Source organism: Lactuca virosa, chromosome 3 (assembly GCF_052849685.1).
Source record: "Lactuca virosa cultivar CGN04683 chromosome 3, Lactuca_virosa_CGN04683_v6, whole genome shotgun sequence".
Taxonomy (NCBI): Eukaryota; Viridiplantae; Streptophyta; class Magnoliopsida; order Asterales; family Asteraceae; genus Lactuca; species Lactuca virosa.
In genome coordinates, this window is record NC_136428.1 from 113,685,467 (window position 1) to 113,699,732 (window position 14,266).

At 30.3% G+C, this 14,266-nt stretch overlaps 1 protein-coding gene across 1 annotated transcript; it reads left to right on the plus strand.

The window, feature by feature from the left end:
* Positions 1-1,424: 1,424 nt before the first annotated feature.
* On the plus strand, positions 1,425-3,460 carry LOC145166419 (plasmodesmata-located protein 6-like). Its single transcript, XM_079085393.1, has 3 exons — positions 1,425-2,200; positions 2,755-2,868; positions 3,040-3,460. The coding sequence occupies exons 1-3, from the start codon at positions 1,489-1,491 to the stop codon at positions 3,048-3,050; spliced, it is 837 nt and encodes a 278-aa protein (XP_078941519.1). The 5' UTR covers positions 1,425-1,488; the 3' UTR covers positions 3,051-3,460.
* Positions 3,461-14,266: the final 10,806 nt, after the last annotated feature.

A 14,266-nucleotide genomic window follows, 5' to 3' on the forward strand; every position in this document is an offset into this window, starting at 1 on the left:
CATGACAACAACGAACAAAAAACTAATTTGATTTGGTTACAAGTAAAGAAAGAAAAGAATAAAGAATTACCAATACTTAAGAAAACAACAATTTACCACTTCCAACTACAAACACAATTTTCATATCCACACAACACCACAGCAAACCTATAGACTAAAAATTAATTGAAACAAATAAATTAAAGCAACCACCAACACGTCATATGATATTTACAAACCAATAGTAAATGTACTCCAACTCAAAGAAAACAACAAAAAGCCTATCCAAACGAAACCAATAGTAAATGTACTCCAAATGGTCAATCAGTGCATGATACATGTTCCGCATCTCCTCAGCCTTCATCTTCGAAATTTATAAGACAAACATAAAGGATGATCTTATGTTATGGAAACGAAACGTTATCAAATATACTACTTATACAACCGTTTAGAAGCAGTTAACATATATTTAATACCATTTGTAACATGCCCTTTACTACATTCTTAAGTATAGAATACACAACAATAATTATTTAATACTTAAACCATTTGAAAACAGTGGCAAAAAATCAACAAAAAACGTGACCCGTGGTTCACCATGGGTTTACGCACTAGTTTTTTGTACTAAAAAGTCTTGGTTTTCGGTTATTTATGGTTCTATAACAATGAGCCAAGTATTTTCGGTAATAACCGCCCAATATAACCGGCCCCGAACCCAAAACTAAATCAAAATTAACCAGTTCTTTTATATAGTTCTTTATAGGTCCAATATTTGTTTTTAGAATTTGTCACTTTGGATTTTTGATTACTTCCAGTATGGGACCCAACACACCCCTACATGATTTTACTAACATTGATAAGTACCCTTACCGACTCTTGTGCCATATCATTTATATACCTTAACCTTTTTTAAATTAATCCAAGGGTTTATAAATGGTTGGTTGATCATCGTTTACCAACACGAACACAATCACAATAGGGTGAAGTTTTTTTTAATTATAACAGTATTTGAGAACCCCGTAATATTTTGTTTAGCAGTATGAATTTCATATAAAATATGAAAAGGAATATTGGTTCTTATATATAATATAAAATCTTAGACATAAAATTATTTAAAATTACCTAATTTCGAGTAAAATAACAAATCTCATATATATATATATATATATATATATATATATATATATATATATATATATATATATATATATATATATATATATATATAAACCCCACATATATCCAAAACAATGTCGTATAATTTTACAAAAAGAACCACCTCCAACCATTATCAGGACTCCGGAGTGGTTTTTTAACTTGAAAATACATTGTTTTCATGTTTTGAATGAAACTTGACCATGTATCTACTTTTCTTTTTCCATATATTATAGTTTATTACAAATTTGCCCCTTCCACATTCATTCAATTATTGCCCATCACCTACAAATTCCACAACAAATATATATGTTATGATTCTCTCTCCCACACACAAATAGAAGTTCTAAAAAGATGTTTCAACAAGCTCTCCGGCTTTCATGCCTCATCTCCACTTTCTTCTTCCACCTATCGTCATCTGCAACAGACTCCTTCATCTATGGGGGATGCTCACAGCCACGGTTCACCCCTGGCTCACCCTACGAGTCCAATGTCAACTCCATGCTCACTTCCTTAGTCAACTCCGCTTCTTTCTCCAACTTCAACAACTTCAAAATCTCCGTTCCAGGGTCCACCCAGTCTGACATTGTCTACGGCCTCTTCCAGTGCCGTGGTGATCTCAGCACCACGGATTGTAGAGACTGTGTGGCCCACGCCGTCAGTCGACTCGGGGTCATCTGCCCCGGGTCGACTGGCGGGGCCATGCAGCTAGATGGATGTTTTGTAAAATACGATGGCGCATCTTTCTTAGGGGTTGAGGACAAAATGGAAGTGTACAAGAAATGTGGATCTTCAATCGGTTACAATTCAGATATTTTGACACGTAGAGATGTTGTGTTGGCTTACATGGCGGCGGATAACGGGCAATATTTTCGTGTGGGTGGGTCCGGGAGTGTGCAGGGTGTGGCGCAGTGTGTACAAGATTTGAGTTTGAGTGAGTGTCAAGATTGTCTTGAAGAGGCGGGTGGGCGGGTGAAATCGGAGTGTGGGGCATCTGCTTGGGGTGATGTGTACTTGGGGAAGTGCTATGTGCGGTATTCGGAACGTGGGTTCCACTCGAGAAGTGGTAAGCGGTTGCTCCACCACTTCCACCACCGTAGATGGTGGTTTGTGGTGGCTGTATTATTGTTCTTACTCACAACATAACACTTCTTGAAAAAAAGTCTTATGTGTATGCATGGAAGCTTATGCTACTTTCTCCTTATGTTGTTAATGTATCCTTTTATTTACTAACTTACCCTCCAATCATATTCGCATCTTACTTTTTGATTTTGAAATTGACAAATTAAATATTTTACCATTTTAATATCCCATAATAAACTTTTTAAATCCACTTATTCAATTTTCATATTGCAAAATCAATATTAATTCAAGAACATATGGACCTACCGACCTAATTATATAATTAATCCGTACATTTAGAACCCCATCTTTTATTTATTTTTATTACAAGTGTTTTTTTATGTCAATTGCCAAAGCCCTTTCTTAAAGTGAAAAAGTCTGAAAAAAGGCATGTATTTGAAGATAGTTATGAACTTAACAAAGATTCAAGATGTATATATATAAATTAATTAAGCTAAAAGGGATCTGCATATATTTATTCAAAGTTATACTATGCAGATGATGACGATGGTGACATGGATAAAACATTGGCGATAATCATTGGAATCATAGCTGGTGTGGCAGTGATTATTGTTTTTCTATCTTTCTTAACCAGGATTTGTGACAGAAAAGGTACTTGCATAATTTCTTCGAGTCTCGAGTCTTCCATTATATTCTTTATTGATGATTAATTTGTCTAAAGTAAAGTCAAAACGAAACACTTGTTGCCTTTTTCTTTTCTATTTACGAAAAGTGTACGTTTGGTCGTCTTTGACAACAATACTTTCTTTTCTATGTACGCAGATGGCAAGTAAAAAAGCTACATGGATGAACACATATGCCCTTTATCAAGGACATTATTGAAGCTGTATATGGTATCATCAAGATCAAGTTGCTTAGCTTTTTCATCTTTCTTTTATGAGGTTCTTTCATGGTATTGGTGGACAATATATGTGATATAAAGATACACATTGAAGCAAGTGAAAGGAGAGTTGAAATAAGAACAAAGTGAAAAGACTCTTATGTACAAAGATGCCCTAATGGATTACTTTCACTCCCATTTATACCCATCCTTTTCTAATATTACAAAAGCAATTACTTTTGTTGTAAGAGCATGCTAGATTTTCAAGCTTGCACATCACATTTCTTACTTTTGGAGCATTGTGATTTATCTCTCATGTTAGTCATTAAACTAGTTGGTGGAAGACATTTACCCTTTTTAGTTGATCGCCAGTATTTGTTCGAATGATGAAGAGGTTTTAGAATAATTTAAAAGTTTATAAGCTCGAACATACACACATGAAGAATGCAACATGATGTAGAAAGATGTCACACAACATGTTAACAACCTAAAATACATTAGCTTTTGTCATTGTCATGCACGTGATTCAATTTCTAACATGTTTTCGATCGCTAATTATTTTGTCAACATTTGTATGTCACAGGATCGATGTGACGAGCTTAGATGATATCACAATCTTGGTCAATTTATTCGGGGTCCAATTAAACATACTTCACTATGTTTTTTATATAATCTTTATGTCTAATCATTTACATATAATCTATTCATCATCATATCATGAGCCTTAATATTTTATTAAAAAACTAATTGTAACCCTCATGTATTACATTAGTTTATTTAAAAAAGTAAACAAACATAAAGATCTAATAATTTAGAAATTTTAAATTTATAAGAATAAAAGTAAAATATTAATTATTAAAATTGAAATGTTTATTTATCTTTTAAATTTAAACTAATAAATTAAATAAATAAACAACTAAAATAATTAGATTCAGTTTAGAAATTTAGAAGTTATAAGGAAAGTTGCATTAATGAATTGGATAAACATTTATTATTATATTTATTACATTTAAGTATTATATGAAATTTAGTAAATTAGAAAAAACCATAAAATAACATATGGATATAATTTAATCAAAATTTACCACAAAATGACATATGAGATATGCGTACACCAAGGGGGTGGATTCATATTTTCTTTCGTGTTTCTATTCATCTAACATAAAAGTGATTGGACTTTTGTATATTTTTTTTATTATGATTTTTTTCCTCAATTAAAAAAAATGAAATCATTTTTATTTTAAGTAAATGAATCAAAAACACAAATAAAAATATGACGTACCTTATTAATTTTATATTAATATTCTAGAAGATGTATACTTTTTAGGTATCTACAAAAGATTATTAATAAAGATTATTAATGCAAGTTTTCTTTTTTGGAAAGTTTTTAATCCAAATGTTTCTTTTTTACTCAATAATAAATATTATGTAATATTGCTAACTTGAATCTTGGTTATAGTCTTCTAGATAATCTAAATAGTTACAAGATTTTTTTTTAGATAGGGTGAAAGCCCCCGTGATTCTACAAGAACAACGAATATGATATTCAGACATAAATATGGGACCTTATTTTTGAATTGCACATAAACACCACATTACTTAACTCTACAAATCAAAGAATTTCTAGCCCCGGTGGTATCAAGTATTGTCATCCTTTTTGAAATCGAAGGTTTAAGTTTCATTGTGGACATAAATAAATTAAATGTTAGTTTATTAGTAGATTAGATTTGTCGGTTCAAGAAAAAAAAAAGCCTCAAGTCTACAAACTATATAATATAGATAAAAAGAAATTCAAATTTAACTGGTCATTATGGTGCTACTTCACGATGAATTATTTTGTTTTCTTGTTTTAGTTAAAGTGTTAAAAGGCAGCTTTAATAAAGATTCTTATGCTTTTCTTTCTTATTGTAAATGAATCTTTCTAGGTCCATCATTCTTTTTATCCTTCTCTTTTTCCTGATCATTTAATAAAATAACCATGCATATACCCTCTTTATTAATCATTGTGGGGTAAGATGTCACTCAAACTATGATAGAGTTGGAGATATAAAATCAACCTAGTATCATCTTTCAATTCGACTACTCTTTAATTCTGGAATAACTGAATAAGATGTATAATCATTCATATATTAGTGCTTGTTTCAAGAAAAAGGTATTAACGGTTTATAAACTTTTTTGAAAGGGATAAAATTATTGGGAACATCCATGCAAAAAAACAAATATCAACTAGTTTTTTTCTTCAATCACTTCATCTCGGCTTGATACCTGGTATAGTCCGGATGGACCCGGAAAAGTTCGAGTATAGCTTGGTCTCCGATATTCTCAAAATTCTTTCATTTGACTTTAGATGGATGTTCTACAAAATTCTCATAAGGGATTTGCCTTATAAGATGGTCTCCGAAAATTCAGAGTCCAGATTGAGGGATTTCCATTAGGTAGATTCCGATAAGATTCCACTTATAATATATTCGCATTTTCAAAAAAAAAAAAAATCCGTTAACACGAGCGTGGTTCGATTTTGGCCAAAATCAAATCACAAACCGCAAATACGGTTTTTGAAATTATAGAAACTAGTATTTTCAATGTATAGAATGGTAGGTGTTTATGGTTTTTATTTATTTATTTATTCAGTTTGGTTTCAATTCGGTTGTGGTTTGGTTTTAAACCGTAGAACTTTGGTGTGACTTTTTTTGGGTGGTTTTAAACCACATTTTATGATTTAAAATGTTCAATTCTCACTACATTTTATGATTTCATGCAACTTTTACATTTTTACATATTTTTATGTGATAATTTTAAATATTAAGAGTTCAGAATTATTAGACTAAACAGAGTACTCTCACCGTGGCTTGCGGCGAGTGACATGACACCGTGTTGCCTACGGTAATACTGCGCCGTCTTCATTTCCTACATCACTTTTTCCTCTTTTATGGTTATAACTCAGTACACCTCAACCTATTTTCCTTTTCTTTTATGCAACTTTCATTTGTATTCCTAGGTGAAAAGGAAGGTGAGAAGAGAATAATATGAAATAAGCTAGGGTACTAGACCAATTCCTAGGTGAAAAGGAAGGTGAGAAGAGAATAATATGAAATAAGATAGTGCTAAGATGGTAGGGAAAAATGAAAGTTATGGCGAAATCAAACTCTTTAGGTGTTGTTTGTTTTTTCTTAGGCAAAATGTTTATAGTTTGCGGACCACATCTGCAGACCTCTGCAGTAGAAGATGTGGACCAAACGTCTGTTGTCTGAAAGAAGAAGATTGTTTGTATTTTAACATCTGTATGTTGCTAGAATAAACAAAAATCTAATTAAATTTATTTTTTATAAAAAAAACTTAAAGAGTTTTTCAACAATTTTATGACTTTATTATAGATAATTAACAAATGTAGATCAACTTTTATGCATTATTGTATAAAAAGTGAAAATAAAATAGTACGGATTGATGCATATATTTGATAAAAACCAAAAACTTTAGTCGCAACGTTATACCTAAACATTATAATTAGAGATAAAAGAATTTGACACATAAAATGAATGAAAATAAACTTTGATCTTAGATGAAAAATTCCAAAATTTTCATTTTACTTTTTCGATTAAATCAATTAAAAATTAGGCATAAATATTATAAGAAAATATTACGATTTTTATAAAACTAGACACAAAAAATATAAGAAAATATTACAATTTTTTTTTCATATCTATATAATCAGCTCCAATGACCATTATTGTAATTAAATATTTATCTATAAATTTGTCACAAAGGTCATGATTGTGTCGTTGAACCTTTTTTCTTTAAGTATTGTAACTTTTTTATTAAAATTGTTTACCATAGATAATATTGTAATAAATCTAAGTTTAAAAAAACAAAAAACAAAGTTATATTTGTTTTTTTAGGCTAGAATATTTCTGAAGATGTTTGAAGACTTAGGTCCACATCTGCATCAAGAAGTGGACGCGTAGACATTTTTAGGTCTGCAGTCTTCAAAAAAACAAATAGTCTGCGAAGCTTAATGTCTGTGTGTGGTCTGTGCGGTACAAACAGAAGAGGTCAAGAAGATTTGCAGACAAAAAACAAACAATATCTTAGTCTCAGTAATAAGACAATAAGAGTTAACTTTAAGTGCAAAATTTTTAGTCATAAACATTAAAATTTAAAAAAAAAAACACTACTTAAAAGTACTTATAGACATTTTTCAAATTTAAACCACTTTTAAAACACCACAAAACCAATAACTTAAGCACTTACACATTTTAAAAAGTAAAAACACCAAATTTCACCATTTTGCTAAGTTAAACAAAACAAAAACATCAACACTTAATTGTCTTTTAGAATTCTACCATTCATTCATCCAATCGAACAAATTGTCATTCAAACATTCTTTTGGTTTCGTACACTAAAAATATACAACCAAAATCATTATTTACTCAAAAAAGAAAAACCATTAAAACATAAAAGAATCTAAACAAAGATATAATATGCTACTTATGTAGTGGAAATTAAAGCAATTCAATCCCTCATTTGTCGAGGATTGTTGGATGATCTTTTACATGTTGAAGGTGTATCTAAAAAAACATGATAATGTATGTGAAATATGAAGTGAAAAATATGACGGCCAACTTACAAATTTGCTAGTACCATGATCCGTCTATGAAGATCGTATCTTAGTGGCTACTACAAGAGCACACATAATCTCTCTTCCTAATAAAAACCTCTCTAAGGTGCCACATGTCCCTCTTATAAACACGAACATTACACGTGTCATTTTCTCCTATTTTCTCATAAAATTATTCCCGCCCATTCTTCAATCAACTCCGTCCCTGAAAATCAGCACTTAAGATTAGAAACTATATTGAATCCTAAAATCTCGCTTGCTATTTCTCCTTATTAGCCTTCTTCAAAACTGAATTTTCTTTTGAAAACCCAGTTATTTCGGCTAAATCGAAGTTTAAAAGGCATACTATCAATATGGCAATCCATCATCCGTAAACCTCAGTTAGTCTAGCATCCTTCAACGCCGCCTTCCTTGGCCACAACTGAACTAACAATTTTCACCGCGATCTACCACTGGTCTGACCTTGAATTAACCTAGATCTCGCATTACCCTTAAATCCGGTTACTTTTCTACCACCAGGTTCGTTTACTGCTGCCGCCACTCCCCCTCCTTCCGACTAAAACCTACCATGGTAGAGATCAACCATCATCGTTCAAAATTTCAAGTACAAAGAAGTTGTCTTGCGCTCCCAAAGTTATTGCTTTCTTTCTCACCATGAGAAACCCTAACCACCTGAAGTTGAATCAGGTTCATGAATCCTTCTTCTCCGTTTCTACTTCTTTTTATTGTGAATCAAGTTCAAAAATCACAAGGTGTTAACTTTTTTTTTGTGTAATTTGTTCTTCTATCCCTTTCTTTATGAAGTTCGTATGTATAGTTTTATGACGTTTTTCAGTATTTTCTTTATCCAGACTCACTTTTTGGAAACATTGAGTTTTTCACTATATGTTTAATTTTTTTGTGAAGAAACCTCTATCTATAAAGTGCCCATCAGTGCATCTTTAATGATTTCTTAAAATTTTTGGCATATTTGTTGTCTTAAGTTTGATTACTGGGTGCTTCCTGTAACAACATTCATTCTTTTATTTGGAATGATTTAGTGACACAATCAGAATCATTTTGTTAAACTTGCATTTGATTTTTTTTCATTTTTGTTCTATATGTTATTTTAGGTTGAAGTGAATCTTTTTTTTAAGGGAATTCTAACGATATCCATTATGAGTTTTTGTTTGAGTATTTTGAAATTGTGTAAACTTCAAAAATCTAATCTTTATATAAAAACTGTAACTCTATAGTGTGGTGGTTGTTTTTTTTTTCCTTTTGATTTTGAAGACCAAACAGGGCTGCCTAAAGTGTCGGCATGTCCGGGCTACTCACTCACAATAGGTAATCATACCTGTGCTTTTCTATTTTCTCATTTCCCCCCTTCATATGTTCCTGAGCTTTTCAACAAGATCAATAAAATCAACATGCTTTTTTATTTACGTTTTATTAATTGATATTGTTGTTTGTTATGGATTAGCAAAAAATGGGACAAGGTTTATGGATAAGTATAGTGTGTGTGTGTGTATTTAAGTCATAAATACCATATTATGGCATTTATGTATGTATGATAAATACCATATTATATCATCATTTTTTCCACCAAACAATGTCTATATATGCCTATTTATAGCATTTTATATCAGTTGTATAAAATAGGGGTGTAATGGTAATTTATTTGATCAGTCTATAACAAAAATTATGCTTTGTGGCTTATTTATTACTTAAATGCATAAAATAATATTATACTTTGAAATTTAACCTACAGATACATAAAAGTCAGGAACGAAATATGGATGAGGTATACTGGTCAATTTGATTGGTTGGACTATTACTAAAGTTATTGCTATCAAAAGGTTGAATATGATAATACATTGTTATTTAACTATTTCTGTTATTTTTTTCTAAATAACAATGTTCTTTCAATTGTAAGTCTCATATAGCATCCCACTTTTATAGATAAACAATTATTTAAAAAAAACAGGGACCTTTTTCTTAGAGTTAGTAAAACGGGGTCCGTTCATGTATTTACATTTCCCTAATATTAAAACATGGACCATTTATGTAATTTATACTTTTTTATACTTCATTATCATACAACACCAGGTTAGTACTGCTCATTTACTAACCTGCTCATTTACTTTTTTATGTTTTTTTATTGATTACTGTTATGGTCTTCTAAAAATATATAAAATGATGGATTTTTTATCATAGCATCTTACTGTCAATTCCTCCTAATATAACATTGTGTTTTGAAAGTTCAACCCATTGTACCATATGTGCTCTAAATCAGAAATATAATGCTAAGAATATGCATAACTTACACAGTGGCCATTTATGTTAATATTTTAAAATAAGTATATATTTTTAACATATTGTTTTTTGGTTTTTTGTCACATGTATGGTATTTTTGCTTAATAGGGCAACGTACTTTGATCATGAAAGGGCAACGTACTTTGATCATGAAAGGGCAACGTACTATAAAATCTGTTTATTTTTCGGAAAATGCAATATAAACCAGGACAATTTGTTTCAATTTTTTTAAATCTCGACCACTTCAGTTTAGTCAATATTCTTTACATAGGAACAATGTATGCATTTTTTAAACATAGATCATTTAGACAGGGACCAATTTTTAAAACACAGACCATGTATGTGTGCTTTAATACAATGTTTAATTAATTTCATAGGGCATCGTACTATCTAATATAGCATCCTATTATTAGTATGGATATCATATTTGGTATAATTAATTTTTTTTATAACTAAATCATTTACGTATCAAATACTATGTTTACTTAACTTTATAGAATTTCACTATTCATTGATGTTAGTATTTAATTGAAATGACCATTTTGCCCTTACTTTTATTTTTGTATGTTTATAATTGTGGTGTATTTATTGGCAATGTACTTTACATTTTCTTTTTAAAACTTATTTTATAACTATGTGCTATGTCTAATACAAATTATTAAAATATTCCTCATATGGCAGCTACAAATTTTACTTTTCTAAAAGAAATTGACCCTGTCAATCTTGATTTCACTATCAAGGCAAAATAATTAAAGTTATGGACCCTTAAAAACATCACAAATCCTAACAATTTGCATTCATTTGAAATGATTTTCGCAGATGAAAAGGTATATTCTACAACTTATTTATTATTACTATTTTTTAATATATAATTTTTTGACTATTTGTTAATGTTCTATTGTTTTTGTTTTTAGTGAAGTGTAAGCTACTCTTTTTGGAGATGTCAGCAAGAGATTTTAATTGAGAAACAAAATCGGGTATGTAAATATAATTTTACTTCTAAAAAATTATATTTAACATTTCAACCTTGTATATTATTGACCTAAAGTTTGTTCTTTTAAAAAAAATTACATATACAGCAATGTACTTTGAAAGTACAGTGCTATAATTCATAATAGTTTGAAAGTACATTGATATATAGTAATTACTTTTCTTTTAATTTTTTTTATTTACAGTTTCATAGAATTGTAATTCTTATACCAATGGACTTTCAAATTTACATTTCTTTATTTTGTAACAAATGAGTTTTTAAAAAAAATAAATGACCATTAAATCCATTTTATTAAATTGTATGACTTATATAGCAATGACTGCAATGTACTTTCGAATATTGTTTTTAAAAAAATTAACATTTTAATAATTTAATTCAATTCTATGTTTTATAGCAATGTACTATCTAATAAACTTTGTTATAATTTGGAAAAATGGAATCTTTTTGGAAACATCTTAGGATTTTAAAATTCAAGGACGATTCTCTAATTTTACATTTACACAGTTAACATTCTATTAAAGTATATCTTGGTTACGTATATGTTTAAAAAAAAGTTCAAAACAACATACTAATCTTTAATGTTAGAATTTAGTTTAATTAAATTAGCATTTTTTACAATTTTTTTTATTACTAATTAATTACTTTAGCTTATTTATATTTTTTCAACTTGGATTCAGTTTGGAGTTATTTTCGCCCGAGCTGAATTTAAAAAAAAACATTTGGCTTTTAAAGTAAACGTAACAGATTACAATGTAAGCAACAAAAATAATGTCTACTCCATCTCAAGGGAAACCGAAGATAAGCAAATTATCAGTGAGTTGCAAAAAAAAAAAAAAAAGAACTACTTATTGGGCAGGTAATCATTATTTAAATGTGTAGCCAGATAATTTAGAGTATCTGATAACTTCGCATAATATTTGTATTTGTTATTTTTAGTGACCTTTATTTAATTTTAATTTTTATAAAAATGCTTCAAATTCTTAAGATGTGAACTTTTTTCAATAATATTAGCATTGTAGCCTTATAATTTAGAGTTTTTCAACTTCGTACCGGTTGATTCGGAATCCTAAGAAAAGGCAATTATGAATGTATTATACAATTACCTTTTAGTCGAACACACAAAATAATATTACTTTTTTTGACTATCATTTTATATTTTATAACGTTTTTTAAGGATCTCAATCAGGTGAAAATATAACTCCATTTAATGTGAAGATTTTGACACCACCAAGTCCTCATCATATGAAATCTAATCGTAGATTTAAGATGCAAGTTTGATGAAGTTTTTCATGTTGATGACAACGCGAATTCGTCGTCAACAAAGGCGTGTATGGCAGCAGGAAATGAGGAGGAGATGAAGTTGTTGATTCCAAAACTTGAAAAATAATGGTTATAAGGTTTTCATATCAACTATGACTATCATTAAATCCTTATAAGTTATAATTATGGATTTAAATTTTAGGTTAGAAATATTAATTACTTTTACAAAGTAATAATATAACTCTTATTAGAATTATACTATCTTGCATAATTTATACAATTACCGTCATACGTTTTTATGGCCTATTTTGCTATTTTGTGCATATCTATGAATTAATGACTTAAAGTGAATTTAAAGCAACATGGTTTTTTTAACGTTTAATATTTTTCTAAATAATTCAGGTTCTCTTACGATCTTAAATATGCTACACTTTTTTAACGTTTAATATTTTTCTTATCTATATAATAATTATAATTATATCAACCGTGGTTTCCACGGGTTATAACATAGTTATTTAAAATATGAAAATCTCTCTCTCTCTCTAAAGAATTTTTTTTAATAATTGATATAATAAAAATTATATATATATATATATATATATATATATATATATATATATAGGTTCAAATGTTTCTCACATCTATTATATGCTAAAATGCACCAATAGGAATTTAGTAAAAATTAAATTATTATTTAATCAAATAAAGGTAGAAATTAAATGATTTCCATAATTATATGTATATTAAATGATATCCATACTTATAATTTTTTTTGATGGAAACTAATTAAACTTGTCATTAATGGCAACAATAATATTATTTCAGAATGAACTCATATCTAGAAAAATGAAAGTGTATTCTAACAGAATAAGAGTATAATCTAGTAGATACACTCTCGTTTTTCATATTCAATGCAACTTTATTGTATTTTAAGTGAGTGAGTGTAACACCCCGACTCCCAGGTATAAAAATTTAAAGCTTATATTCACATTCTTAGACCTACTCTACGAGTTGGATGCCCCAACTCGTCGTGTAGAAGCGGATCAGGCCACATGATTTAGGAGGTCTACTCGACGAGTTGGAGGACCCCAACTCGACAAGTAGGAGCTGGAAAATGAAATCCTAATTTCCAGGGTTGTACACCCTATTTAAAGGGTCATTAGCCTCCCTCTGCCTCCCTTACCGTCCCCCTTGAGCTTAGAAAATCCTAATCGCGCCCACTCTCCATTTTTATGTGTTAAGAAGTTTGGAAGGTGGATTTTATGAAGAGAGCTTGAAGTCTAAGGAGCTTGGAGCAAGGAGAAACTTGGGGATCTGATTTCTTCTTCATCTTAGCATCATCTTGAAGGTAACAAGTCGTTACCTTGACTTCTTTCTAGCTAGATCTCTTCATGCAAAGGTTTAGGGCTATTTTTTAGTTTGTTATGGAGTTATCTCTGGTTTTGGGCATGATTTGAAGTTGTAAATTCAGATTTGGACTCCTCTAGCCCCTTATAGTCATAAAGTTCTAGTCTTTAGCAAGTCATGGCCTTCCCCTTACCTAAAACTTCTTCCTTAGCTTGGTTTTGGCCTTTAAGACCTTGCATGCACGTAAAGTTTGCAACTTTACGTGGTAACTATGCCTTAGGAAGCTAGATCTGCAATTTGGAGCTTTGGGGTAGCTTAAAAACGTCTGAATGAGAAATGGACTGAAGGGACTCGACGAGTTGCATGGTCAACTCGACGAGTCAGATGAAGATTGGCCGTTTTTGGGTTCTGCATGGACTCGGCGAGTCAGTAAGATGACTCGACGAGTTAGTTAGGGTTTTACCGACATTTGGACATTGCATGGACTCGACGAGTTGTCTAGAAACTCAGCGAGTCGACTAGGGTTTTCGCGATTTCTCGAGTTCTGAAGAGACTCGACGAGTCAGGAGGCTACACTCGGCGAGTTTGTTCAACATGGACTGTTGACCTTGACCATTGACTTTGACTTTGACCAAGGGTTGACCAGTTTGACTTTTTGGGG

Coding starts and splice junctions, on each gene's coding strand:
- LOC145166419 (XM_079085393.1), top strand. CDS start 1,489: ATGTTTCAACAAGCTCTCCGGCTTTCATGCCTCATCTCCACTTTCTTC. Junction 2,201..2,754: donor TGGGTTCCACTCGAGAAGTG/GTAAGCGGTTGC, acceptor TATACTATGCAG/ATGATGACGATGGTGACATG.